Raw genomic sequence first — 27,953 nt, 5'->3', positions numbered from 1 at the left:
CTCAGAGAAAACAACATGCAAAAAAAGGAAGCGGAGGATAAGTCCCCAACCCTGTCTCTACCGCTCATCCATCACCTTTCTGGATGGGAAGAGAGATCAAAAGGGATGACTAGCAGGACAGGACAGCATTTTGCAACTGTTTCCATCCCGCGCCTCATTCCCACCTGTGAGGAATCACTGCCTCATTAAATGTCATTTGGCCTCGATTCAGCCTCAGAGAGTGGCTGTTGCAGTGGAATTCCTTTCCGGACTTAGAGTGGCTCCACAGAGCAAAAAAAAAAAAAAGAAGAAATGACAGGAGAGCTGTGTGACCCTGGACCGAGGCATCCCCTGCTCTTCTCTGAGAAGTTCCCTGGCCTGGGAACAGGAGGGCCGGTGGCAGACCTGCCAGTGGGCTGTGGCTCTGTGACGACCCTTCCTAGGAATGCAGGCCTGGCTCCTGCCCGCCCTGAGGAGGGCTCCTGCTGGGGGGAGGGGGGCCGTCCCCTTCTCCCTTGCTCCATTTGCAATCACTATTTATTTATCTTTGGAAGTTGAAGGAACCAGAGCCTGCAACTGGGAGAGGCTTGTGGAGCCAGAAGAAGTCCGTGTCTGGGCTCAGCGTCTGCTGCCCACACAAGGGAAAGAAACCCTTCCCAGGAAAGGGGGTGGGTGGGGGGAACCCCGCTGAAAGGCCACCGTGCTGGAAAAGGTGCCACACACACCCACGGCACCCGAGAAGGCGGCAGTCATCAGAGAGACCACTTTGGTGGCCCAACGAAGGAGGGGGAAAGGGGGCTCGCCTCAGGGGTCCCCCAAACCCCAGCAGCCTGCATCTCCACCGCAAAGGTGCTATTAAGTGGCAGAAAAGGCCGCCTTCGTGGGGAAACTGAGGATGTAGGCTCACTGGGCCACACCTCACGCTACCCTCTGTCCCCAGCCGGGTTCCCAGCCTGCATTCCAGCCCCTCTAAGACCCACTGAGAGTTTTCATAGCCACCTGAGTGGCCCCCGCCCACTCACTCATTCTCAGGCCAAAACTTGCAGTCACAAACTAAGGGGCGGAAGGGCCCCTTTGGACTGCGGAGATTTGACACCCCACGATGTTAGGGACTGTGTCCTTAGTCAGAGCCGCCCAGACCGGGCCCTCCTGACTCACTGCAGTGCTCTTCCCACAGCCAGGGGGAATCCTTGCTTTTGCCTTCTCAGTTCTGCTCATTCCCACCCACCCACGCCCCCACGCCCTCCACACACGCGCGCGCCTGCGCACGCACAGGGATGTGGAAAAGATAGGCCCCTAGATCTGACCTGTCTCGGCCTTTGACCCCTCCTGGCCCAATGACATGCAACCCTCGCTGGGCGAGGTCACCCGGAGGATCCGAGAGCCTCCTTCGTCTCCAGCTCGTATATATCCTGCGCTGACGAGCAGGGCTGCGAGAGTGAGCGCCTGGCTTCCAGCCTGGCCCACCAGGTCAGGGGTCAGGGGAAGCCGAGCCTCAGCAACCCCGGAGCGGGGTACAAAGTTCATTCCCACCCAGGGACATCTCTGTTCAAGCCCGCGGGTCGATGAAAGCCCCAGAAGCAGCGGGGTGCAGGCTGGACGGGCAAGAGTGAGGCAGGATTCCTCGGGAAGTGCTAGCGGTTGGCTGGGGTTGTGGAGAGGAAGAACCTCAGCTCCGGGGAGAGGGGCGGCCGGGAGACATTCAGGGTCAGGGCGAGCGTGGGGGACGCGCGGGGCCTCTCGCTGGCGGGCCGGCTGGGACTCGGAGGAAGGCAGCGGCCTGACCGCGCATCGGGAGGCGCTAGGGCCTCGCGGACGGACGAGCTGGCGAGGGGAGGGCGCCCTCTCGGGAGGGCGGGCGGGGGCTGGAGGCGGCGGCAGCGGCGCCGCGCCGAGCTGCCTCCATCCATGGCACGGAGCGGCGGCGGCGGCGGCGGCGGCGGCAGCAGGAGCCCGGCGCGATCCGCTAGGTCCCAGCCCCGCGCAGAGCGAGCAGGAGACGCGGAGGGGCCCGGCCTCATCCGGCCCGGGCGCACGGCGCCGAGAGTCGGGCCGCGCCGCCGGGGGCCGTCAGCGCCGCGCTGACAGCCGCGCCCGCGTCCTTCCCGCCGGGGCGCTCGTCGGACATGCCTCCGGGGCGCGGCGGCGGGGACCCCGGGGCTCGCCTCCGCCCAGGGCCCCCCGCCCCGCCCTCGGGCGCCCCGGGCCCCCGCTGAGCACGCCTCCCGCCCGCCCGGATCCCTCCGGCCGGCGCGCAGACTGGCCCTGGCGCTGTGGGTCCCCGCGGGGCGATGGGCTGATGGGCGCCGCAGGACGCAGGATGCGGGGGGCGCCCGCGCGCCTGCTGCTGCCGCTGCTGCTGCCTTGGCTGCTGCCTTGGCTGCTGCTTTTGACGCCCGAGACTCGGGGCGCGCCCGGCTGCCCGGTCCCCATCCGCAGCTGCAAGTGCTCGGGGGAGCGGCCGAAGGGGCTCAGCGGCGGCGCCCCCAACCCGGCGCGCAGGAGGGTGGTGTGCGGCGGCGGGGACCTCCCGGAGCCTCCCGATCCCGGCCTTCTGCCGAACAGCACCGTTACCCTGTGAGTACCCTACTTGGCCCGGCCGGGCCCCAGTCCCGACGAAGGCACGACAGGAGACTAGACGGGAGGGCTGGGGAATGGGGGACAGAGACGATTCCACCACTTCAGAGACTTCGGGCCTGAGTCCAGAAGCCGAGAAGGGAGGCTTGGGAGAAGCAAGGGAAAGATTAGGGCTCCAGGCGTGGAAGGAGGGAGGAAGGAGCACTGGGGACGGATGCGCCCCAAAGAGAGGCACCGCGGGGCGCCCACTCACCTGTACAGGTGAAGGGGAACGAGCGCTGGCGGGACGCCCAGACCCCTTGGCTTTCTAGCCGGGGCTGGTGTTGCGGACTTCGGGGACCTGAGGTGGGTGGGATGGGAGGAAGGCTCAGCGGAGATCGACGCCTGCGGCCCAGTAGGTGCCTGTGGTCGTCACCACCGCGGACGCGTCCTGGCCGCACTGGGGGAGTTTCCCGGGTTCAGCCCGCGGGCCTGGATCCTCCAGATGGGGGCGCCCCATCCGACCCCGGGGCCTGCCAGCCCGGCTTGCAGCCCGTCTCTCTAGCTCAGGCAAGAGGGTAGGTTCGGGAAAATGTCTATCCTTGGGGTGCAGGCGCTTCTGATGTGAACGAGAACCCCGGCGTCCCGATTCCTCTTGGGCCCCTGTCCCGCCGCGCGCATCTGTGAATTGACCTGTGCTCCTAGTCCTGCATCCCTTCCTCCTCCCTCCCTCCTCGGATGTGAAGACGAACTTTGGCCGTTTCTCGATTGACTTCGCGCAGATTGCAGAGAAAGAAACCTGGCGGAGGGGAAGGAGGCTGCCTCCCAAACTCCCTCCGTCATCCCGTCGTTCCCTTCTCAGCCCGGGCCTTATTAAGCCCTCATTGGCAACCGGCTCTGCCCGCTGCGCCACAACCCGACCCCCAGCCTCCCCAACGAGGGTCCGAGATCCTGCCAGCCCGCAGGAGAATTAGCGACCGCTCCCCACCTCAGCGATTTCCTGCGCGGACCACGTGCTCGGAGCTACACGCATGCCGTGGAGTGGGGGGTCCGGCCCTGGCAGCGGCCCCTTCCCGTCCTGTCCTAGACCCAGCCTCCAAGCCGCTTCCCCTTCCCTGTCCTCCTGACCCCGGTGGCGACCGTTTCCCCACCACCCCTTGCCCCGGAGTTGGAGCTGGCTCAGGGTCTATCCGATTGTGTCCAGAACAATACAGTAACGACTCTGGTTGGGTGAGTTCAGAGGCTATGCGCTTCCTGACAGGACACGACTGGTCAGCCTCTGACGTTGTCCGCCTGGCCTGCATTCTCCCCAGCCCGGGGTGGGTGTGTGCCTGTGTGTATTCGCGGGGTGGAAGCCGTGTCCCTCTGCTCTCTCCCGGGTTCCTGCCGCTCAGGGGATAGGGCCATGGCCTGGGAAGACAGCTGTGGCAGCTGATTCCCGTCCCCCTGAGAGTCCACTGGTGTGGAAGTGTCCAGACAGGCCTGGGCATTCCCCAGCCCACTCAGTTCTGGAGGAGAAATATGCTTGCTGTGTGGAATGATTGGGCCAGTGTGTCTGTGTGAGTCCCTGCTGGGCGATGAGAATTGAGCTCTGAGAGGGGTGTGTGTGTATGTGTGCCCTGGATCTTTCAGCCCTACTCACACACATGTGCTGCCATTAGGGCATCCTAACGTACTGACGGCAGAAAGAAGGGGAAAAACATTAAAGGTGGTTTTGCAGCACATCTTAGAATGATTTGGCAACTAATGCTTTCCAGCCACGGCTAATTCCCATGGATGCCACTCAAAGGAGACAGCATGGGGTGAGAAGATACATTCTCAGCAAGAGAGACGCTGGGTGAAAAGATATGGGGACAGGGTGGCAGCCAACAGGACCCCTAGCTCACCTTCCCATCCTTAACCATCCCCAGAGGAAGGGCCGCCCCCCTTTTGTCCCAGGCCACTGACCTACCTGGGCCAAGATACCTTCCAAAGAACAGCCCCCACCCCTCAGCCTGGCTAGACATCTCCGCAGGGACAACTGGACAGGGCAGGCCAAGCTGGAGCAGTCCCATGAGAGCCCGCTGGCCCATCAGCCTGCCCCGGGGTGAGACTGGGACCCGCCACAGACATTTGCTTCAGAGACCACCCCACGGGCTCCACCTAATCCGGATCTAGACTGCAACCTGTCCTCCAAGCTGGCTTCTAAAGGAAAAGAGCCCACATTCTCCCTCAGCAGAAGTTGGGCAAGGATTCTCTTCTGGGGGCTCAGTGCCCCCAGTAAACCCATCCCTAGCCAGCATGCATCTCAAGGGAAGAAGGGCTGGGAAGGGGCTTCGGCCACTCCAGTCTGGCTGCAAATGGAGGTAGAAAGCGCAGAAACCTTCACACCCTCCCAAACGCTTCCCTCCTTTATTATTTTTTTCCCCCAAATTTCTCCTTTTCCCTTTCTGCCCATGACCTAGGGCAAACAATGGACTCGGGCCAGTAACCTTTGCATTATAGCTTTCCCCTCTCTCCTCCCATTTTCCTCCGGAATGGGCCGCCAGCTCTCAGTCCCCTCCACGCACCGCCCTGCCCATGTGGGTCCTGGGTAGGCAGGGGAAAGTCGGGCCTCCACTTTGGGAAGCCTGGCAGGCTCTCCAGGCAGAGAAAGTGCTAGATAAGGTGCCCGCCTGCAGCCAGCCTCCAGGCTGATCAGGGGCAACCCTGTCAACAGAGCCGCTCACCTCAGGGAAAACCCTTCCGCCCCCACCCTGTTATCTGCGTCCTGCCTTCTGTTTTGCAGGCCCCTCTCTCCACCCTTGGCTTTTTTTTTTTTTTTCTTTCCTCTAATGGATTTTCATTCGCAGTTTTTCCAGGAAAGTAGAACTCTTGGCTTTCTTCCTGATTCGTCTGCCCACCCCACCCCCTAGTCTCACAGCTGGTCCAGGGGGCAGCTGTGGGCATGTCCCTGCCACCCCCACCCCCAGCCCAGAGCAGGAGCCTTTACGGGCCTCCCTTGAGGGGCAAGTTCTCATGGGGGAGAGTGGCTTATCACAGGCAGGGGATGGAAACACAGACCACTGTGAGCCCCCTGCTCACCCCTAGGCAGCAGCTGATGGGCCTGTCCTCTGATTCTGGGCTCTGGGAGTTACGGAGATGGGGAAAGTGGAGAGGGGATATTCAGGGATTCCACGAAGAGACTGATAATGGGTAACTCTAGAAGGAAATCTCCCCTGAGGACCTCCCAGGACCTCTGAGCAGGCCCTCAGAGGATACTGGGCAGTGTCATAAGTTTCTGGGCACCCTGGGCCGAAAAAGGCCTTAGAGACCAGCAGGTCCAGCCCCTACATGAACATCTGACAGCTGAGCAAACTGAGGCCAGGTGGGGAGAAGGCCACGTCTTGCCCCAGAGCCGCACAGCTTAGCTGGCTGATGCCAGTGTCAGGATTAGCTGGTGGGGTTCCCCTTGTGTTCCTTTCAGGTAAGAGAGTCAGTGTTCACCTGGCTGGACTTGGAAGCCAATGGACACAAAGGCTGATTTAGAAAACCCGGTTCCTTCCCAGCAGGACCCAGGCCCCTTTGACCTGGGAACATTCCAAGGCTGGGTGGGGATGAGAGGCAGGCATGGGACAGTGGACGAATCCTCATCCACTCAGTCTGGGGGGTTGCCCACCACATAGGTTGATCCCACAGGAGAGAAGGAGCTTGGGCCCTGCAGATGTGCCTGACGGTGACTAGGCCCCTTTGCTGTGAGTTTGGTGGTCTTCAGAGCACCATGGGGGAGGGAGGCCCCTTCCCAGCCCTCCCCACAGCCCCCTTGTGCCCTCCCTTAAGCACCCCTCATCCCAGCCATGGGGTCCAGTTGGGGGAGCTGGGGGCAAAGTGTGCCAATGGCCTGCAAGGAGCCCCGAGGGGAGGGGAGAGATGCTGACTGAAGGGGCGGGCCCACGCGGCCTCCCCACCCCCTTCCCTTCCACCCTCTTTCCCCCATATGGTTCTCATAAGGTCTGGGCTCAGAGACAGCAGCCAGAGGAAGTGGCTGTGTACAGAGAGCTTTTGTGCGGGAGAGGAGGGGGAGGGGGAGGGAGCGAGTAGAAAAGAGGGAAGGAAGGAAAGGAGGGAAGAGGCCCAGGACTCCAGCACACTCTCCCTTTAGGGGGGCTGTGGGACCCCCCACTTGTCTGAAGTGAGGAGCCCTGAAGAAATCCACATGCCTCCCTGACTCTCCCCCGACCACCTCCTGGAGTTGCTGGAGGCCACCAGAGCCCAGGTTCCAGGACTCATCAGCCCTTCCTGGAGGTGTTAAGAACCCTGCCGATAGGTGCAGGGCCCAGGGTCTCATCTCAGAAGCACCAGGCAGACAGCAGAGCCCTCCATGCTTCCCTGGGTTGAGTCCTTCTTGCACCCGAGACAGTGGACCTAAAATTCAACCCCCATTCATCCCGAGTGGGGCCAGGACCCAGAATGGGTTATTTGCAGAATTATTCAGAACCCATGCAAGAACCCAGCCACTCCTGACCCCCCAAGGAAGTCTGTTTTTGCTACTACAGCTCACCCCTCTGGGCTGGGCTTTGGGGGTGGGGGTGGGGGTGGGGGGTGGGGCGGTGGGTTGGGATGCAATCCTTAGTCCTGGTGAGTCTGAGAATTTCCCCCAAAGGCACAGGCAAACCAGTGTAATTTGAACCTCACCATAAATTGACCCTTAAATTTGGGGTCATGTGTTTAAAGGGAGCGAGTGTTCCTAAGTTTATGCCACATGGGAGTCATTGGGGTAAGAACTCTTTTCTGAAGGAGAAAAAGTTCCAGCCACCTCTGAGTTGATCTCCATCCTTCCATTCCGGCAAGCATGTCATCCCCAAAGCCCAGAGAGGGGAGGCAAGTTCCCCAAGGCCACACAGCCTGGACTGAGACCCCCCTTCACTCCGCCATTCCACCCGCCCCCGAGGTAGAGCCTTGGCCTCCAGGGGCCCAGACGGAGAGCAGGGGAGGGGAGGGCAGGGAAATGGCCCTGGGCTGGGGAACCAGAAGGAAAATCCGGTTGACGGCTAAGACGGGGCTGTTCAGAGGGGCTGTTTATTTTCATTCCCCCAGCCCAGCCGCTCTGTTCTATTTAGAGCTTAGACACTGACAGGACAAAGCTGCCTCCTCCCCTTCCTCCTTCCTCCCTCCTCCTCCTCCGGGGGCCCCCATCCTTCCCAAACTCCAGAACATTCCTTTGCTTTTAGGACTGGGTGATGGGGGTGGGGGAGCAGAGACGCTACGGAGTGTAGCTAACGCCCGGCGGCCTCCCAGGACCCCGCTTTCCCAGCCCTGGGAGTGGGGAGAGGCCGGCTGGGGGAGACGGGTGTGCAAGATGGATGGGGCCAGGTGAGGGGCAGGGGACAGTCTGTCACGGAGGAGCAGGGAACCGGCTGGAGGGAACAGCCCGGGAGGGAGTTCCAGCCTGAGCTCGAGGGCCCAGACGTCTCCCAGCTGGAAAGCAAAGAGGAGGTCGAGAGCCCCCACCTCCCGCTTCTCTCCCTCCCGCTCCGCCCCCCGCCCCCAGGGCGCTTCGCCTGCTGGGAGCTGTGAGTTGGAGCAGAAACTCTAGATTTCAGGAGACTCAGGGTGGGAAAAGCCATCACACTAAGGAGTGGGCGTTTCCAGTCCAGACCCTTCTTTTCCTAAGAAGGCACCCCGATTGCGGCTGACCTGCCCAAGGTCACCCAACTCCCAGCCAGATCCCTTGACTCCCGCTCCTGGTCAACCCTGTTCCCACACTGACCAATCAGAGCCGTCCTCCCTGGGGACCGGGCAGGGAGATAACCAATCTGCTTCCTCCAAGTGGAGGAGGAGAGGCGTCCACCCGCACTGATACATGTGTGCTTAGGGGACCACTGTGCAGCAGTACTGCACAGAAGACTTGGTGGGGAAGTGGAGGCAAAGAGGAAACTGCCTCCTGACTTGGGAAAACTGGGGGTTCATGGACCACCCCCACTTCCCCTGGAGCTGTACCCCACCAGACTCCCGCCCACCCACCCAGTCCTCCAGTTGCCTGTGCTGTGTGTCTGGCCCCCACTGCCAGGAGGCCCTAGAGAGCTGGTCTCTGCCCTCAGGGGCCTTGCAGGCTCAAGGTGGAGGCTGCATACAGGCTCACAAAGGACAGAAGTGGAGCCTCCAAGTTCCCAAGGAAAATCTCTGGAGTGGAAGGAGTAGAGGGCTAATTTACGCTTAGGTGTAAAAGATTGATAACAGATCCTTTCAGGTTTATTTGTATTTTTTTAAAAAACCCACTTTCTTTGCCTAAAAGTCTGAGTCCCCAGTGGTGAGATTTTAGGCCGCATCTGCAGGAAGTGTGATTGAGAGTAAGTTCCCAGCTTCCTGAAACCGGGTGGACACAGCTATACAAATAGTCCACCCTATCCGACACACGTTCTTCCACCTTCCCTGAGTGGGAAATGGTAGACACCAGGTCTCATTTGTGTTTGCAGTGCTGGTGTGTTCCCCAGGGCCCAGCACACAGCAGGTGTTCAGGTAGGATTGGTGTGTTCCCCAGGGCCAAGCACACAGTAAGTGTTCTTGTAGGATTGAATAATGAGTGAGTGGACGCCCAGGGGTGAATGCTCACAACAGACTCAATTCCAGTGCCGGGGTCTCCCACATCCCAGTCAAGGCATATCAACTACCCACCATGAACAGCTGTAGGTTCGCCTTCTCCAGTTTCTTGGTTTCTGTCTGCTGATCGCCCAGATGCAGTGCCCCTGCAGAGAGAGCAGGTTAGAGAAGAGGACCGCGGGAAGGTCCTGTGTGTAGGAGCCACTGCAAGACAATTTTCGTCTTTACCTTGACTTCAGGCCCTGCCTGGACAGCTCAGCTTCAAGGCTCAGGTCAGAGGCTGTTGCAGGACTGCTGCTACTGCTAAGTCGCTTCAGTCGTGTCCGACTCTGTGTGACCCCAGAGACGGCAGCCCACCAGGCTCTCCCACCCCTGGGATTCTCCAGGCAAGAACACTGGAGTGGGTTGCCATTTCCTTCTCCAATGCGTGAAAGTGAAAAGTGAAAGTGAAGTCGCTCAGTCGTGTCAGACTCTTTGCGACCCCATGGACCACAGCCTACCAGGCTCCTCCATCCATGGGATTCTCCAGGCAAGAGTACTGGAGTGGGGTGCCATTGCCTTCTCCTTCTCCATGTCGCAGGACATGGCCCTCTAAAGCCTGGGGAGAAGAGGCCCCACCAGGGTGACCTCCTAACCAGTAGGTGTTCAGGGCTGACCAGACAGTCTTCCAGCCAAGGGAAGGATGGCAGGAGGTCTGGGAGTGCTGTGTGTCCTCTCCAGCATTTCTGTGCCCCGCAGTCAGGCTCAGTGGAATGAGCACAGCCTTTAGGCAAAGGTGTGTGTCAGAGCCAGGCCCGTGGACCAGAGGCAGTCTCACATTTGGAGGCCCCATTGTCCCATCAGTCATGCTAAACTGCACCCCCATCCTTCATGAAACTGAACGATGATTGCTAATTGGCAATAATATGACATTTAGTAGTTCTGTAGTTAAACCTTCATTAATTTACACTTGCATCATCTATATTCAGTAGTGACTTTTTTTTTTTTTTTTAGGTTTCAGATGCCCTAATGGGCCTGGAAATGCTCCAAGGCCCTGGGTACTGTGCCCATGGGAGGTGGGTTAGGGGAGAACGGTCTCACATTGATGGTTATGAGCCTGGGGCTCTTCTTGTGTCAGCAAGCAGACCACCCTGCTCCCCGCACTGACAGTCTCCCAAAGACACGGCCAAGGTGCCAGCAGCAGGTGTTGGCGACGGGGCCCTCCCAGCCCAGAGGACCCTGGCAGCAGCCTGCATTCCAGGCTCAGAATTCCTGGAGAGCGTGGGGCCCTGGCATGTGTGTGTGTGCTGGGTCAGGTGGGGGCTGGGAGGGTGACACGTGTGACTCTTCCAACACGTGTGAGACCCCTTCGGTGCAGGCATGTGCTGGCCCCACGCCCCACTGAGTGGGGCCTGCGGGACCCCTACAAGGGTCATCTTGGATGTCAGGCCGGGATCTGGCGAGTTCTTGCGGCTGCCTGGAGGCCACAGGGCCCCAGCTGACGCCAGCCACTGGCTCCTGTGGCCTCCAGCCTCGTCGTTAGCAGTAACGCTGCTTGCTCCTCTTCCCTAAAATAGGACCCGGGCTCGGACAGAGTTCTGGAATGGACGCCGTGTGTCCCCTCTCCTTGGCCGGGTTTCAGATTCTGGGGTAGTGAACAGGGGCCTCCAGGGACTGGGCCCCCTTCCTGTGAAAATGTGACCCTGGGTGGTAGTCGGGGGCGGGGGGAGGGAGGAAGATGTTGAGGATGCTGGACTGGGCCAGCCGGAGAGGCAAGTGGCGTGGTTGGGAAGAAAACCCTCCTGGTGGGCACACTGTACTTGGGCTGGGAAGGCTGCTGCTGCTGAGGTTGTTCGGAGAGAGAGGTGGCTGAGGGTATTAGGAAGAAGGGGTCAAGACTGCACCATGTCTGCCACTCTGGACAGAAGCTTGGGGCCGCCCTGCCTGTTTGCCTCCCATGGGAGCCGTGTGTGGTGGGAACATTTTGCTTCCTAATGGATGAGGCTGTGTGTGTGTGTGTGTGTGTGTGTGTTTCATTTACCCCCATGAGCAGCCTTGTGACTGCCACCTTCCTACCTCCCCCAAACGCGGTCCCAATTTTCTGGCCAGACACACAAGGGGCACCTCCAAAGAACTGAACCCACAGACACCATTATTTCAGTCCCCACACTCTGGGACGAAAATAAAATCTCCTCAGCCTGATCTAGGTTGTTAGACCAAAAGATCCAATTTTGGCTACTTGGGGGCTAAACCATAATGGTATCGGTGATGTCTTTCCAAGAACTGGAGATGTGGCAAGAGGGGGTCCATTGGAGGGGGAAGATGCAGTGATGCTGGCCTGGGGTCCCCACTTCTGTGAGTGGCTTAGAGGGTAGGGGATTGGGAGAGCATGTTCTCGAACACAAGAAAAAAAAAAAAAAATCTCATTTCAAGACTCTCCGGGCTGGGAGTTTGCACTGGGCTGGCCCAGCCAGCTGCGTGGGCTGCAGCCAACCCTGCTCCCACGCTGCTGTGCCCTCTCCTCCCCGGCCCACAGAGCCCACTTCAGAGGGGGCGGGAGCCAGGAGGGAGCTCTTCTGGACCAGAGGCTCAGCCTCCCCTGCCTCGGGTGCTGGGCCCCATCCTTTGCTCTGCTCCCAGGCCACACGCACACAGACACACACAGACACACACACACATACGCACACAGCACCCCGGCTGCCTCGAGATCTCCCCGGCAGCCCAGACTTCCTCGTAGGGGGCGGTGCTGGCTACAAGCAGACTAGATCAGGGATGAGGGTTAAGGTCACCAGCCCCATGTGGCCTCTGAGTACTTGCAATGTGGCTGGTCTAAATTAAGTTGTGCTGGAAGAGGACACTGCAAAACACCAGATTCCAAGACAGTACAAAAAGAAGGAAAATAGCTCATTCATAATTTTTGTTATGTATATAATTTATATTGTGTATGTATAATATATAAGTATATATAATATATATGTAATGTTTTCTATTTATAATATAATTATATATTTATAATACATAATAACATATGTATTACATGTTAAAATGATAACATTTTGGATGCACTGGGATAAAGTCTATTATTAAGATTAACTTAATTTTTAACTTTTAAAAAGTGTGGCTGCTAGAACGTTCTGAATTACATATGCGGCTGGCGTTTTACCTCTGTTGACTGACTCTGGGTTAAATTTGGGGTATGTGAAAGGTGTTCAAGGGTTAAAGGCTGAAGAGTCTGGGGAATGTGGGGTACCTACTCCCCAACACTACCTCTAGACGTGTCTGGATGGGGTTCTCCAGTTACAATCCTGAGTTTTAATATTAGGGATTTGGGAATTGGAGACTTTTGTAATTTTCTGTTTTTAATTCAGCAATCTGTAAACAAAAATCTTTTGCTGATAATTTTGAGATAATTTTTTCTTAGAAGGTATTTATTTTCATTCCTAAGGTCAATGTTTCTCAAACTGGGATCCACAGATATATTTGCAGGAAATAAAACAGCTTTCCGCTCCCTTTAACAGGTCCGTACACCACTCAAGTTTGGCAGTGTTCTCAGGCTTCCCCCTTGGTGCTCTGGGCTGTGATAACCTGGCTCCCCCATTCCTCTGTCCTTCCATACCCCTGACCCCTCCCTGTGCCCCCCACCCCCATCAGCATCCTAATCTGTCTTCCTCCCAAGACCCAGGCAGGAATCATCCCTGGAGAGACCTTGGGGTGGGGCAGGCTGAAACAGATGCCCTTTCTCACCCTTCCTCCTGGTATTTCAGGATCTCTCCCCCACATAAGGATACTGAGGGGTCCTCTCGCCTTTTTTGACAGTTAATGCAGCCTCTGAGCCTCAGGCCCTGAGGCTATGTGAAGAAATGAGGTGCAGATGACGAGGAGCAGGTTTGGATTTAAAACTCACACCATCAGGCGCCTGTCACCACCAAGGGGGCGACCCCAGCCCCACCAGACCCTTAGAGCTGTAAGAACTGACAATATTATTTACAATCAGCCACCATAGGTAATGGGAAACAAAACCGTCCTCGGGAGGATCGCCTGGAGGAGGAAATGGCAACCCACTCCAGTATTCTTGCCTGGGAAATCCCATGGACAGAGGAGCCTGGTAGGCTGCAGTCCATGGGGTCGCTAAGAGTCGGACACGACTTGGCGACTAAATGGAACAAGAACAAAACGCATAAAATGAGAATAAAGGGGTTCAAGAAAGTTCTAAGTATTCATATAATGACTACTGTGATGTGCTTTTTGAAATATCAAGGTGTTTGTGTGTGTGTGAAGCACTTTGGAAACACAGCACTTCCCTGGAACCCGTCCACACGGTCACTGTGGATGACGAGGTGGAGAGACAGTGAGGCAGGGTCCAGGAGGGGAGGAGGGGCCTCTCTGCAGAGCGGAGAAAGCAGGGAAGGAGATGAGCTGCACCTCTTTCCCTTGACCCACAAAGCCCTTCCCGCCCGTGCCTCCATCCGGCCACGGTCTGCCCTCCACATGCCCCTTGAACTTGGAGTAGCGCAGATGTCTGGGGTCCTCTCGCTGTTGGGCTGGTGTGTGCACCCACCCACTTCCAGGAGGCTTTGCACAGAGCTCGGACAGCCCCTGTCATGCCCAGTCCCTGCCCCCTGCCCTCTCTCTTACTGTCCAGCCCCGAGGCTGCCCACTGGAGAGGAGGCCGGAGGCCTGCCCCTCTGGCCTTCCCAGGTCTGCTCTCCACTGCTCAGAGCAAAGATGGGAAACCCTTTGCAAGAGCTTGGGCTGAGAGGCTCATTAAAGCCTTTTTTTTTGGTCTCACATGGCATGTAGGATCTTAGTTCCCCAACCAGGGATCGAACCCATGCCCCCTATAGTGGAAGCATAAGTGTTAAACTCTGGGCCACCAGGGAAGTCCCTCATTAAAGCTTTTTAATAAGCAATTAACTCAAGGGATGAGCCCTTTGACTGGTCTGGATCTCTCTCCTCCCAGCGGGGAGCCTGGCAGAGAAAGACTGAGTGGGTGGGCAGAGTGGGTTCCGTCAGGAGCTTGGGGCCCCCTTTCCGCCTCCCGCCAGTACAAACAAATAAATAAACAAAGACTCAGAGGCAGAGCCTGAGGCTTGGGCTCCCTGCGGGGGGGGAGGGGCGGGTGGCCAGGACTCCATCAGTTTCTTGTCAAGGTTGTAGACAGGCTTAGGGATGCACAGGCACTCTGTTCCTCTGAGTTGGGGGCCTTTGAGGGCAGGGAGGGAGGGGTCCCCTTCTGGTGAGGCCCTGAGCTCCCAGAGTGATGGAGACCCCAAGGAAGGTCAATCCCTTCCACTTGCCCCCACACCTACTGGGCTTCTTGTTCTACTTGCTAGACCTTTCTCCCCATCACTGTCCTCAGGTCAAGGCTGACGGCTTGAGCAAGACAGAGCTATCAGGGTGGGGGAGAAAGGGGGGGCTGTGGGCTTGGCCCTGTGATTCCCAGGTGGAAACAGGGTAGCGTGCCTGCTTATATGGAGCCCAAGTCAGATCCAGGCTGTGGGATCCTGGGCAGGTTGACATGGCCGAGCTGGGGCTCAGTGGGCTGACTATATTCTGACCGAGCTATTGGCTGGCTCCTCCCCGTGGTCTTCTGGAGCCCAGGGTGGGGCTGCTCCTTGCACAACCTCAGGGGGCGCCACTTACACAGAAGACAAGTGTTCTTCTCCCATCTGTGTTCTCCCCGGTTCTCCAGGCTCTTGAGCAACAACAAGATCACCGGCCTCCGGAGCGGAGCCTTCCTGGGACTGTCCCTGCTGGAGAAACTGTAAGTGCTCGGGCAGGGTGGGCCGGGGAGGATGAGGGGTGCTAACTGCCAAGGGGCAACGCGACCCTCCCGCATTAGCAGGTGAATAAAGAAATAATTTCTTAGAATTCCCCTCCAGTCCAGTGGAGCAGGGCCCACAGTTGGACTTGACCACCAAGCGGAGGGCGGAGGGGCTGGTCTGGGAAAGAGAGACCCGCTCCCTCCCCGGGGACAGCAGAGAGGCCTGGGGACACCTCGCTGGCCCAGGCAGGGGTGGGGCTGTGGGAAGCTCATTAACGCTCTTTAATGAGCAATTAGCTCCAAGGGCCGAGCCCCTTAACTGGCCAGAAGCCACCGCCCCCTCCCAGCTGGGGGCCCAGCAGACCGGGCAAAGGGAGGGTTTAGTGTGACTGGGGCCTCTTTCCTGCTTCCCTAAACACAAGCAATAAACAAAGCTCCCAGGGTCCAGAGTCCTGGCCAAGGGTGTGGACAGAGGGTCACGTCCAATTCTCCCGCTCCCTGTTCCCCCACCACCCTGATTACTATTGCATCAGCTGCCCTGTGGGGCTGGAGGTGGTGGTGGGGCCTTCACTTGGCAAGGGTCCTGCTAGCCCGAGAGAAGTTCCTTCCCCAAGTTGGGGACCTGCCTCCATCATGGGCAAAGTCCGTACCAAAGGAGAGGATTGAATCGAGCCCTCTCTCAGTTCCCTGTTCAGTTGGCAGCTTCTGATCCACAGCCTGTACAATAGCTTTGGGTCCTGTCTTCTCCACGGGACACCTGGGCCTCCTGTCCCTGCTGGAGCCGGACCCTCTCTAGCTCCCCCACCTCCAAGCCCCCCGCCACCGTCTCCCATCTCTGCTTCCACCCCCTGGGCATTCCCAAGGCCTCCAGCAGGGCCCTGTCCCCTCCAGTACCATTTTGCCTAAAAAGCTTAGATCAGAGCGATGGAGGCTACTCAAGGATAAGGCGGACGCCTCCTTTCAAAGAGCCAAAGAGATTACCGTCTCGTGAGCCCACAGACCATGCCATATATAGAAAAATGAAGCAGGTCGGGGTTTCTGTGAAGTCCAAAGGAGGGCTCAGGGAAGGCTAGAAAGTTCAAGGGTAGTAGAGAAGCAGTATCTATGTGAGATCTTTAACCGGGACAATAATCTCATGAGGTTGTCTCTATGATGCCCACTTCCCAAGAGAAGGGCAAGCCCCTCTCCCAGTTCCCTTGGGGCTCGGGGAAAGCTTGGTGGCCTGGCTGGGTTCGTGGGGGTGGCAAGGCAGAGCGTGTTCCGTGTGATCTGGGCATCCTGGAGTTGGGAGGGGTCCCGGGATGCTGGCCGTGAACACACACAGCCATGACCAGTCTGCTCCAACAAGGAGGAAGGGCTGCCACAAAATTCCTTTTTAAAAGACTTATTAGGGACTTCCCTAGCAGTCCAAGTGGTTGAGACTCTGAGTGTCCACTGCAGGGGGCACGGATATGATCCCTGATCAGGGAAGTAAGATCCCGAATGCCAAGTGACACAGCCAAAAATTAAAAATAAGTTTAAAAAAACACTCGTGGAGATGAAAATGGAAAGCCACTCCCCTGTTCTTGCCTGGGAAATCTCATGGACAGAAGAGCCTGGCAGGGTAGAGTCCATGGGGGTCTCAAAGAGTTGGATATGACTTAACAACTAAAAGATAACAACAAGTTTGCGTTTTATAGTTATTTTTTCTCACGGAGTATTTTTTTAAACAAAATGTTTTATTAATTAAAAAAAAAAAAACCTTTGTATAAAAGCAAAAAAAAAAAAAAAAAAAAAAAAACACTCGTTAGGTACCAACAAAAAGGGAAAGATTTTCTCTCCCAGGAGCAGCTAAGCACTCGGGAGCTATAATTCCTGCACTCAGCCCAGGTCTTAGAGGGCTGAATTGCCAGAAACCAGATGCTCCCTCCAGGGATCTTTTGGAGAAAGACTAACCGCAGAAGCCTCTGGAAGCCTCTAGAACATGCTTCCAGCTTTTCCGTCTTGCCTCATCAGCCGCAGACATGCTGGGTCTGCCCGCTTGCTGGGTCTGCTGGGCCATCCTTCAGTCCCAGGAGGGTAGATGTTCTGATGAAGGTGAGAAGGTGGCCCTCTCCCCACCAGCCCATGCACACCTACAGCACCCACGGGGGCCTGAATCACTGCACTGCAGGTGCATTCAAACCACGCTGAAGGTGAAAGTGAAGTCGCTCAGTCGTGTCCGACTCTTGGCGACCCCATGGACTGTAGCCCGCCAGGCTCCTCTGTCCGTGGGATTCTCCAGGCAAGAATACTGGAGTGGGTTGCCATTTCCTTCTCCAGGGGATCTTCCTGACACAGGGATCAAACGCAGGTCTCCCGTACTGCAGGAAGAATCTTTACCGTTTGAGCCACCAGGGGCGCCTGTCAAACCATGGAGGCAGGCAGAAAACAGTGGGACGGGAGTTGGGGTAATGACTAAATGCCCCTGCCATGTTAGGAATCACCTAGTTGTCCGCTCTCAAGATGTTTCTTGAGCCCCCCTCTGTGTGCCAGGCTGCACACTGGGCATTAAGAGTGAACACAGCAGGCCAGGCGTCTGCCCCATGGAACTCACCTGCCACGGACAGGACCCAGACAATAGCCAAGAACTGAACAATAGATCAGGAGACCCTGAATGCTGCAGAGAAGAAAAGCCAGCAGGGGAAGGGGGACAGAAAGCACTGGAGTGAAGATGCTATTTGATGTAGTGAGGTTAAGGCCTTGCTGGAGTTGATGGAGCCCGAGCCCTCGGGAGGGAGGAAGCTGACCAGCAGGTAGCCTTCTGGACGCAGAGGCAGCAGCAGGTTGGTAAGCCCTGGGGTCCAGTCTGGCTGGTAAGTTTGAGGTGCCCAAAGAGGGCAGCATGACTGGGGAGTGGTGCGAGGTGGGGTCAGATGGAGCCTTAGGTTTGCTCGTTGGTTAAAAGTGGAGAGACAGGGTGGTTTGTAAAGTGCCTTCTGGACTTTAAACTCTATGATCCTTGGGTGTGGGCGATACCCATGGTGTTTCAGGAGAAGGAAAAAATATCAAAGAGCCCAGTGACACGGCCACCTGGGCTTTCAGAGGAGGGGAAGCAGAAGGGGGTGCTGGGTTCAGCAGGCGCCCGCACTTCCCCGGGATGCAGAGGCAGTGCAGGGCTGGAGGAGCCCAGGGCCTCGAGCCTGGCTGAGCACCGCTGCATCAGTCAGCCTTCTGCAGAGAGAGACAGCACTGAAAGGAGATGAATGTGTGTGTCCTTATATAAATAGGCAAAGAAATTAGTTAGTCGGTTAGTTGGTCTTCCCAGGTGGCACTAGTGGTAAAGAATTCACCTGCCAGTGTAGGAGATGCAGGAGCACAGGCTCAATTCATGGATTGTGAAGACTCCCTGAAGAAAGAAATTGCAACCCACTCCAGTATTCTTGCCTGAAAAATTCCATGGACAGAGGAGCCTGGCGGGCTGCAGTCCATGAGGTTGCAAGGAGTCAGATATGTCTGAGCCTGCACACATACATTTAGTTAGTAGTTACATTTTTTAGCTGCACAGCAAAGCTTTCTAGATCTTAGCTCCCTGACCAGGGATTGAACTCAGCCCCGTGGTAATAAAAGTGCGAAGTCCTAACCACTGGACTGGAGGGGAATTCTAAGAAATTATTTCTTTATTCACCTGCTAATGCGGGAGACTTCTGTCAAAGTGGATTTGATCCCTTGGTCAGGAAGAGCCCCTGGAGAAGGAAATGGCAACTCACTCCAGTATTCTTGCCTGGAAAATCCCAGGGACAGAGAATCCTGGCGGGCTACAGTCCATGGGGTCTCAGAGTTGGACGCAACTTAGTGACTAAACAACAACATAAATTTATTTTAAGAAAATGGCTCGTGTAATTGTGTGTGTGTGTGTGTGTGTGCGCATGTGCTCAGCTGTGTCTGACTCTTTGTGATCCCATGGACTGTAGTGTGAATTGTGGGGGCTGGCATATCCAAAATCTGTAGGACCGGTCAGCAGGTTGGAGAGTCAGGCAGGAATGGATGCTGCAGTCTGAAGGCAGAACTTCTCTGGAAAACCTCGGTTTTTACTCTCAGGCCCTTCAAATGGTTAGACAAGGCCCACCCATGTTAGCAAAGTCATCTCCTTTATTTAAAGTCAACTGATAGATTCATCGGTAGATGTTAAAACCACATCTTCAAAATACCTCCACAGCAGCACCCAGATTAGTGACTGATTAAGTCACTGGGTGCTATAGTCCAGCAGTCCCCAACTTTTTTGGGTACCAGTTTTGTGGAAGACAGATTTTCCACGGACAGGGTGGGGGGTGGTTTCTGTATGATTCTAGTGCATTACCTTTATTGTGCACTTTATTTCTATGTAGTGGCAATCTCATGATATTCCGCCTTGATTCTAGGGTGAGGGTTTGTGCTCCTATGAGAATCTAACGCTGCCACCACTGATCGGAGAGGAAGCGGAGCTCAGGCAGTAATGCAGGTGATGGAGAGCGGCCGTAAACACAGATGGAGCCTCAGTTGCTCACCTGCCGCTCACCTCCTCCTGTGCAGCCTGGTTCCTATGGGCCACGGATCAGTACCAGTCTGTGGCCCCGGGGTTAGGGACCTCGGCTATAGTCTGACACATAAAGTGATCAACACAGTCACTCCCCAGAGGTGGAGAGAGGCCCTGGGCTCTGGTCCTGGAGATGCTAATGATCAGGTCAGCAAGGGCCTGGGAATCGCTGACAAGGTAGGCAGGCGATTCTCATGCCCGTCGGGGTTGGGAACCAGCGGACCAGATGACCCCTACACTGTGGGCCTATTCATCGCGAATGAGATGCCATGGCCTGGTGTGCAGTTGGTGCCAGGAAACACTGATCTCTCTGTCCTCTTGGACTGGGCCGTCCAGGCTGCCTCGGTGGACCCAGTGGCAGCTTCACATCCCACGGCCGGGCAGCAAGTCCCGTGGGAGTTATCAGCCTGCCTGTAACTCAGTCTGGGCTGCTCCAGAAACTGCCAGAATTGCCTGCCCATGCCGAGTGCCCCTCTGGCCTCTGCAGTTGGGTGGGGTGTAAGGGGCCCCTGTTTTGCAGTGCAGAGCCCCGAGGTAGGGGAGGGGACACAAAAAGGGCACCCCGAGGGAACGTGCCTGAGACAATCCCATGGGTGGACCCGTGGCCCAGGGAGGGGTAGGGTGGGGTGGGGTGGGGAGACACACCTTCATCAGCTAGGCAGGCTGGACAGGAAAAACTGAAATAGCCTGGCAAGGTTCAAGGATAGTCCAGGCCTGTGTCTGAAGAGCCCAGACTTGTGACCCGCTGCCTCTGAGCCCCGTGGCCTACCGCCCCTCAGCATAGACTAGCCTGTTGTCCAGGGGAAGGACCTTTGGGTGAAGGGACTGGTGATGAAAAGGCACGGGACTTCACCCTGGAGTGAAAAGAGACTGGGATGTAATTGCCCCTCCATCCTTCACCTTCCGGGTGCCTGTGCAAAAGCCGCAGGCTTCTCGCCTGGATCAAAGGGCAAGGCGCGGCTCCCTGATGGGCGATCACCGGGGTAAGAGGCTCTCACCCAGGACGACAGCAGGGGGACACTTCGGGCTCTCAGTACAGGCGGTCCCCTGCTCCTCAGAAGAGTTCTAAGTGGCAAGATGTCACGCCAGCCACCCCTGATCGCTTGATTCATCCGCAGGCCCCAGTCCCGGGCATGCGGTGGTGGAGACGAAGTGTCTGCGCGGAAAGGTCTCGCCGGCGATGGGATCGTCTCTCGGGTCCCGCACATCTCCGTGCGTTCAGCAGGGACCCGGCCACCGGACTTTCCCCGCAGACCCGCAGACCCGAGCGGGCCACGGCGCAGACAGCCCCCTCGGGGGGTGGGGTGAAGGCCGAGGGAGCCCCGGACTGGGCCTGCGGGCCTGCTTGTGGGTCCGCGTGGACGCGCGCACGCCCCCAGTGGCCTGAGCACGCCTGGAGCCGAGGGCCCGGGGTGGGAGCCTGGAGCCGAGGCTCGGGATGATTTGTCGTTGCCTAATGAGATTAATGAGCCCCGGGGGCTGGTATGCGGCGGCGCTGGGGCTCTCATTAGACGCGGATGCTCACGGGAACGGTGGGGGGCGGGCGGGGGACTGAGGCTCCCCAGCCAGGTGGCTTCCATTAATCTGTGGGCGGGGTCGGGGGCCGGGGGCCGGGCTCTGGCGTACCCCACCCCCGCCCCCACTGCCCTCCCGGCCCGCGCCGCCGGAGAGGAACGCGGAGCAGAGGGTGCCCGAAGGCCCGGGCAGGGAGGCTAATGGGTCCGGGGACAGCCCTCCTGCTCGCTGCTGTAGGCCCAAGGCCTGGCACGGGGTATGTGCTCCATAAATACCTATTGGATGAGGTCAGAGACAAGAGGGGCCCGGGGCATGCGGGTGGGAGGGAGCCTCGGACCGTCTGGGTTTTCCCTGGCCCCCAAGACCTCTCCCTTTCCCGCCTCCCCTAGACAACCTCTGTACCTGCGGGGGTGTCGTGCCCACTCCGCAGCCAGCCCTCCCCCCCCCCCACTTTCTAAGGAACCCTGAAAGTCCGGAGGGCCCAAGGGAGCTGCTCTGCGGCCTCCAAACCTATAATTTGGTTTTCAAACCCACAAGCAGGGAGGTCTGTGGGGGCCAGAGGGAGCCAGCTTCGTGCTGCCCCACCCTGTCCGAGTGTGGGTACACACTCACACACATACACACACACACACACACTCAAATACGTACTGTCATACAAGCTCACACACTCAATAGTTTAGTGAGACCTAATTTACATACCATAAAGTTCACCCGTTTAAAGGGTAGGATCCAGTGGTTTTTGAGTACACTTAACAGCTGTGCATTCATCATCATAATCTAATTTTAGAACATTTTCATCATCCCCTAAAGCAACCTTGAATCGTTACCAATCACTACCCCCATCCTCCACCCTCTGTATTTCCAAGCCCTGAGCAAATGCTGGGCTTCCCAGGTGGCTCAGTGGTAAAGAATCTGCCTGCTAATGCAGGAGAGTCTCTGGTTCGATCTCTGGGTCAGGAAGATCTCCCGGAGAAGGAAATGGCAACCCATTCCAGTATTCTTGCCTGGGAAATCCCATGGACAGAGGAGCCTGGAGGGCTACAGTCCATGGGGTCCCATAAGAGTCCGACACAACTTAGTGACTCAAACAACAACCACAAGTAACCACTAAGCTACTTTCTGTCTCTGTAGATTTGCCTGGCCAATCTATAGAGACAGATACACAGAGGACCACACTGTATGTGATCTTTGGTAACTGCATTCTTTCATGAAGCACAGTGTTTTCCAAGTTCATCCATATACTATGTATTAGCACGTCGTTTCCTGTTTATTTCTTTAATTATTATTTTTGGCTGCATTGTGTCTTAGTTGTGGCACACGGGATCTTTGTTGTGGTGCATGGGCTTAGTTAACCCACGGCATGTGGGATTTTAGTTCCCTGACCAAGGATTGAACCTGTGTCCCATGCATTGGCAGGCAGGTTCTTAACCACTGGACCACTAGGGAAGTCTCTACATCATTCTTTTTTTATGGCCAAATACTGTTCCATCTTATGAAGAGAGCATATTTTATTTCTTCATTCATAAGTTGATAGACATTTGGGGTGTTTCCACTTGGGGCTTATGAACAGTGCTGCTATGAATATTCCTGTGTATGTTCTTGTGTGCGTGTGTGTTCACTTCTCTTGGATGTGTACCAAGGAGTGGAATTGCTAGGTCATGTAGGGCTTCCCTGGTGGCTCAGTGGTCAAGAATTCGCCCGTTAATGCAAGAGAAACAGGTTCAATCCCTGGGTCGGGAAAATCCCCTGGAGAAGGAAGTGCAACCCACTCCAGTATTCTTGCCTGGGAAATCCATGGACAGAGAGGACTCTGGCAGTTTCCAGTCCATGGGGTCACACAAGAGTCAGACACAACTTAGTATCTAAACAACAAAACAACAACAAACAATGGTAGCTTTAACTGCCAAGCTGTTTTCCAAAGTGGCTGCACCATTTTACGCTCCCATCAATAACATATAAGGATTCCAGTCTCTGTTTTTTAAATTATAACCATCTTAGTGGACAAGTATTTCCCTAATGGTGTTGAGTACCTCTTCATGCATTCATTGGTCATTGGTATATTCTCTTTGGAGAAATGTCTGTTCACATCCCCTGCTCATTTTTTCAGCTGGACGATTTGTCTTTATATCATTGAGTTGTAAGTTCTTTATATAATCTAGATAAAAGTCCCTTATCAGATATATGATTTGCAAATATTTTCTCTCATCCCATGGGTTGCCCTTTCTTGGGTGATATTCTTTCAAGAGCAAAGGTTTAAAATTTTTAAGTCCAACCTATTAATCAATCTGCTGTTTTATTGCTTGTGCTCACACAGTCTTACACACTCAGCTCCTTGCACTCACACACTCAGTCTTACACACTCAGCTCCTTGAGCTCCTTTTTCCCAAGATGGGTATAGGGTGAGATTTGCTCCCAGGAGTCCCCTGCCCCCCAACTTCTGCCATCGGGGGATCCTACTCCTCCGTGTGGGCACAGATACGGGGAGAGGGATATGTCTGGAGTCAGGGAGCCTGGTCTGGATTAGGCATGGTGGAGGTGGGGAGGGAGGTTCTGCGCATAAGCTGCCTTTTCACCAGGTTCCAGGACCAGGGAGGGCCCTATGGAAGCAGACAGGGGGCGGGAGATTACAGAAGGACGCACATCATGGACGCATCCGTGCGTCCTTGTCACCTCACCTAAGAGATGAAGGGATCGGATGAGAAAGACCAGAGCAGGGGTTTGTAACCTGGGTTCCACGGGCCTCTGAAATCAGGTGCATAGTACTGGGGGGTAGTGCATTCTTCGGGGGCGGGACTCCATAGCCCGCAGCAGATACTCAAAAAAGGATTCCGCTCAGCCAGGAAGGTGCTGAACCACCAACCAACCGGTAGGGGCCTCAGAGGCCCATGGTTCTGTGTGAGCATCTCCTCCTACCACAAGGGAGGGTACAGCCCCAGAGCTGCGCCCCCACCTTGGGGACCAGGAGGCCTGAGCTGCTGGGGGTGGGGGGGGGGGCAGCCCCCATCGGGCTATCAGTTCAGCGCAGGGAGCTGCCCCTGGCCTGTGCCCCTCTCCCCTGGAGAGGACCAGGGACTGGTAGATCTGGGCCAACTCTGAGGGCACTCTGTCCAAGGGCCGCCTTGCCCACCCCGGAAGCTGCTCTGCGGGTGTGAGACTAGGGGGTCAGGACTGCAGACACTAGCTGGAAGCTCCCCTCTCCGAAGGCCCCGGTGGGTGGCGGGGGCTGCAGGAAATCCGGGGCAGGAAGGGGCTGGGCCCAAGCCGCCTGCCTTACTCCCATCTGTGGAGCATCAGTGGGGCAGCTGGGTGGGGGTTCTTGCGGGGCGGGGGGCAGGGAGGAAATGAGAATATACAGTGAGCAGAGAGGGAAGGGGCGGGGGGCTGTGGTCCGGGCCCCTTGGCAGCCCATGAAGGGAAGTGACACAATGAGGAATGTGTTTCCCCCCGTGCGGGGTGGGAGGCAGAGCCCTGAGAACGGCCAGACCCCCAGAGGGGCCAGGGGGCACAGGCCAGAGAGGCATAGGAGGCGGGGGCTGCGCGGGTGGTGCTCTGGGCAGCAAGTGGGGGCGGGGAGCGGGCAGGAAGGGCAGCTCGGGGTGGGGGCCGTCCCCATCTCCAGACTCCACCCTGAAGGAGCCTTCTGGGCGCTGCGTTCTCACACATTCCCTGCCTGCACCCTGGGGGTGGAAGTCACCCCGTGGGACACACCCTGGTGGCTTCCTCTTCTTTCTCAAGGGGCGCAGGGTTATGGAGGCCAGCTCCTCGGTGGGAGAGGGCGCTGAGGTGTGAGGACCCCGGACCAGGGGCAGGGCTGGGCAGGGGACATGTTCCATTTCTCTATGTTTGTCTCTCTGTCCCTTTCTGTTTATGTCTTTGTCTCTCCGTCTCTCGATCTCTCTGTTATTGTCTGTCTCCATCTCTCTGTCTCTTTCTGTGTCTGTCTGACTCCATCTCTCCATCTCTCTGTCCCTCTGTTATTGCCTGTCTCTGTTTCTCAGTCTCTTTCTGTCTCTCTATGTCTCTGTTATTGCCTGTCTCTGTCTCTCTGTCTCTGACTCCATCTCTCCCTCCATCTCTCCATCTCTCTGTCTGACTCCATCTCTCCATCTCTCTGTCTGACTCCATCTCTCCATCTCTCTGTCTATCTCTCTGTTATTGTCTGTCTCTGTCTCTCTCTCTGTCTCTCTGTGTCTCTCTGGGTGTTTTTGTCCCCAGCTGGGCTGGCCCGTGTGAAAACAGGCCCCTTGGTGGGAAGGCGCCTCCCCATCCTGGACACCCATTTCCTCTCCCCCAGCAGGGAGCTGGCTCAGTTAACCCCCTCCTGCCCAGAATCCAGAGGTGCCCCCGAGGCTTTGGCCTGCAAAGCCAAGAGCCCCTTTCTGGAGCTAGGGCTGGGGATGGCCAGGCCTTGGAAAGCAGGTGGGCCCCACCAGCGAGCTAGGTGGGTTACTCCAGGAACACCACCGTACCCCTCACCCCCAGCCACGCTCGCCTCTCTCCTGGGTGCTCCGGGGGGCCTGAGAGGATGCTGGAAAGCAGGAAGTAGAGTGGAGAGCCTGCAGCCCCCTCCCAGTGGGCAGTGAGGCCTCCTGGTGGGGTCTCTGTGAGTGCTGAGCCTGTTTGGTTTGGTTCAGGCAAGACCCAGGTGAGCCTCAGGGAGTGTGGGCGAGAGGCTGGTCCTGCCGGCCCCTCTCCTGCTGCTGTGACCACACAGAGGATGGGGCGCTGATGCAAGCCGGGGTCCGGCCCTCACCTTGGTGGTCCCAGAGGGCTGCCGGGTCTGGTGGGGGTGCTGGGGCCAGGTGGGCACTGGTTGGTCCCCAGGGATGGTCTCTTCAGTCTCTGCCGCCCCTCTGGGACGTGACAGAGGGGAGGGAGGGTGACACTCTGGCTGTGCGGTTGAATCTGAGCCACAGACTCGGCCACCCTGCAGGTCACTCCTGGGGGGTGCTCCTTGGCCCTGGGGAGCCCAGGGGGTGGTCACCATCTTTCCTTTGGTCCAATCTGTGACCTGCTGGAGGCCAACTTGAGGTGACACTTCCCCTGCCGCCCTCCGTCTGCACTGGGGGCTCCGAGGAGACCTGGCGGAAGGTGGTCGGTGGCCCCCATGGCCTCAGCTTCCCCATCTGAGGGCTGAGGGGTGCGGCCAGGTGATGGATAGCAGGCAGCATCCTGCAACAGCCAGCCAGCCGGGGACTCTTCCTCACCTGCCAGGAGGAGAGGGCCACAGGATACCTCCCCGCAGCCAGGCTCGAGGAGACTGTACCTGTGTGTGGCAAATCCCCGTGGTCAGAGGAGGAGCCCGGCGGGCTACGGTCCGTGGGGTCACAGAGAGTCGGACACGACTGGGGGACTGAGCGCGGCACGGCAGTCCACAGAGGACCATCACACCCATTTTCAAACGACGCCATGGCAGCCCTGAGAGATGGAGAAACTCGGGGCAGCTCGTGGCAGCTGGAGCCTCCTGACACCAGGGTCGGGGCCCTCCCCTCCCATTTCCACCAGGTTTGCCGCCTCATTCGTCTGTCCGTCTGTCCGTCCGAGGCCCTTCTGCACCCTCCCTGCGCAGGTCTAACCAGGGAGCCGGGGAGGCCGCGGGCACCCGTCTGAGGGGCCAGGTCCTTCATGAGGCCTCCCGGCTGGCACTGAAAAAAGCAGAGATTTAGAGGGCAACAGAGACCCCAGCCCCGACTAGGGCAGGAGCTGCCCACCCAGGTGGGCCGTGTGCCCTCCGAGTGGGTGAGGTATCAGGGCCCCCGCTTGTCTCCCGCAGGGACCTGAGAAACAACGTCATCAGCACGGTGCAGCCCGGCGCCTTCCTGGGTCTGGGGGAGCTGAAGCGCTTGTGAGTGGCATGTCCTGACCACCCCCCGCCCAGACCCCACATCCCTGGAGGAGGTCCCGTGGATCCCAGTCACCCACCGTCCCTCCTCACCACACAGACGGGATCGGGGGGGCAAACACTTCAAAGCCCCAACCCCATCCCCTTTTTCTCCGCTCCCCACACAAGCCCCAGCCTCACACGTGTGTCCCTCACGCGTGGACCCGTGTGTGGCCACGTGGCCGACATGCTGAGGGTCTGCGTGTCTCTCCAGGGACCTCTCCAACAACCGGATCGGCTGTCTCACCTCCGGAACCTTCCAGGGCCTCCCCAGGCTCCTCCGACTGTGAGTGCGGGGCGGGGAAGGTTGGGGGGGTGTGGGGTGTGGGGGGCGGGGAGCGGTTCGAGGGAAGGCTCCCCAGTCACTCATGGGCTCTGCATTCTCACGGCTTACCCCCAGCCCAGGGAGAACCTAAGATCCCATCTCCCTGTTCCCCTGCAGAAACATATCTGGAAACATCTTCTCCAGTCTGCAACCTGGGGTCTTTGATGAGCTGCCAGCCCTTAAGGTGGTGTGAGTATCCTTTCCCCAGGCCCCTGCTTCCTTCCTCGGCCAGGAGGGGGACACATAAACACTGTGACCACGTGGCCAGCCTTCTGAGGAGGCAGGGCGGACGAGGAGCTGTGTGAAGCCTCAGAGCAACACAGGGCGCACGCACACACCGGAGTTTGCCCTCTCCAGCCTCAGTCTCTCCCTGGGGCTCCATCCCCACCCCGGGAGACCAGGGAACCCCTCTGCTCTACCCTGGGTCCCTCCACCCTCTGCAGGGACTTCGGCACCGAGTTCCTGACCTGCGATTGCCGCCTGCGCTGGCTGTTTCCCTGGGCCCGCAACCGCTCCCTGCAGCTGTCGGAGCGCACGCTCTGTGCTTACCCCAGCGCCCTGCACGCCCAGGCCCTGGCCGGCCTCCAAGAGGCCCAGCTGCGCTGCGGTGAGCAGACCCGAGCCCTCAAGGCTCCCGAGGCGGTGGGCTTGGTCTCCAGAGCGTCCTCTCCCTTAGACCCCACTGGGGACCCATCCTCCATCTGATTTTCTAAACTTCCTTGGGGAGCGCTGCTTGGTTTATGTTTTTCATCTGGTCCCACCTCTTGGGGTGACAAAGCGTGCTGTGGAAAGAAGCACTTTTACTGTTCAAAACCCGCCTGCTCCTTTCCTCTGCTTTAATCTCTGGAGACACTCCACCCCC

General features: G+C 57.5%; 1 protein-coding gene across 3 annotated transcripts in view; it reads left to right on the top strand.

The window, feature by feature from the left end:
* The first annotated feature begins 1,869 nt into the window (after positions 1-1,869).
* Positions 1,870-27,953, top strand: part of ADGRA2 (adhesion G protein-coupled receptor A2) — a 37,489-nt gene continuing 11,405 nt past the window's right edge. For 2 of the 3 annotated variants that reach the window (XM_055567096.1, XM_055567095.1), the window contains exons 1-6: positions 1,870-2,556; positions 14,765-14,836; positions 26,659-26,730; positions 26,981-27,052; positions 27,209-27,280; positions 27,535-27,698. In XM_055567096.1, coding sequence (XP_055423071.1) covers positions 2,279-2,556; positions 14,765-14,836; positions 26,659-26,730; positions 26,981-27,052; positions 27,209-27,280; positions 27,535-27,698 — 730 coding nt within the window. In that variant the 5' untranslated portion in view covers positions 1,870-2,278. Of the gene's footprint in view, positions 2,557-14,764; positions 14,837-26,120; positions 26,391-26,658; positions 26,731-26,980; positions 27,053-27,208; positions 27,281-27,534; positions 27,699-27,953 lie in introns of those variants that run through there. The other variant, XM_055567097.1, reaches the window with a different exon arrangement.

This window comes from Bubalus kerabau, chromosome 2 (assembly GCF_029407905.1).
Source record: "Bubalus kerabau isolate K-KA32 ecotype Philippines breed swamp buffalo chromosome 2, PCC_UOA_SB_1v2, whole genome shotgun sequence".
In the NCBI taxonomy this organism is placed as follows: Eukaryota; Metazoa; Chordata; class Mammalia; order Artiodactyla; family Bovidae; genus Bubalus; species Bubalus kerabau.
This window is presented reverse-complemented; position numbering and strand designations above follow the sequence as displayed.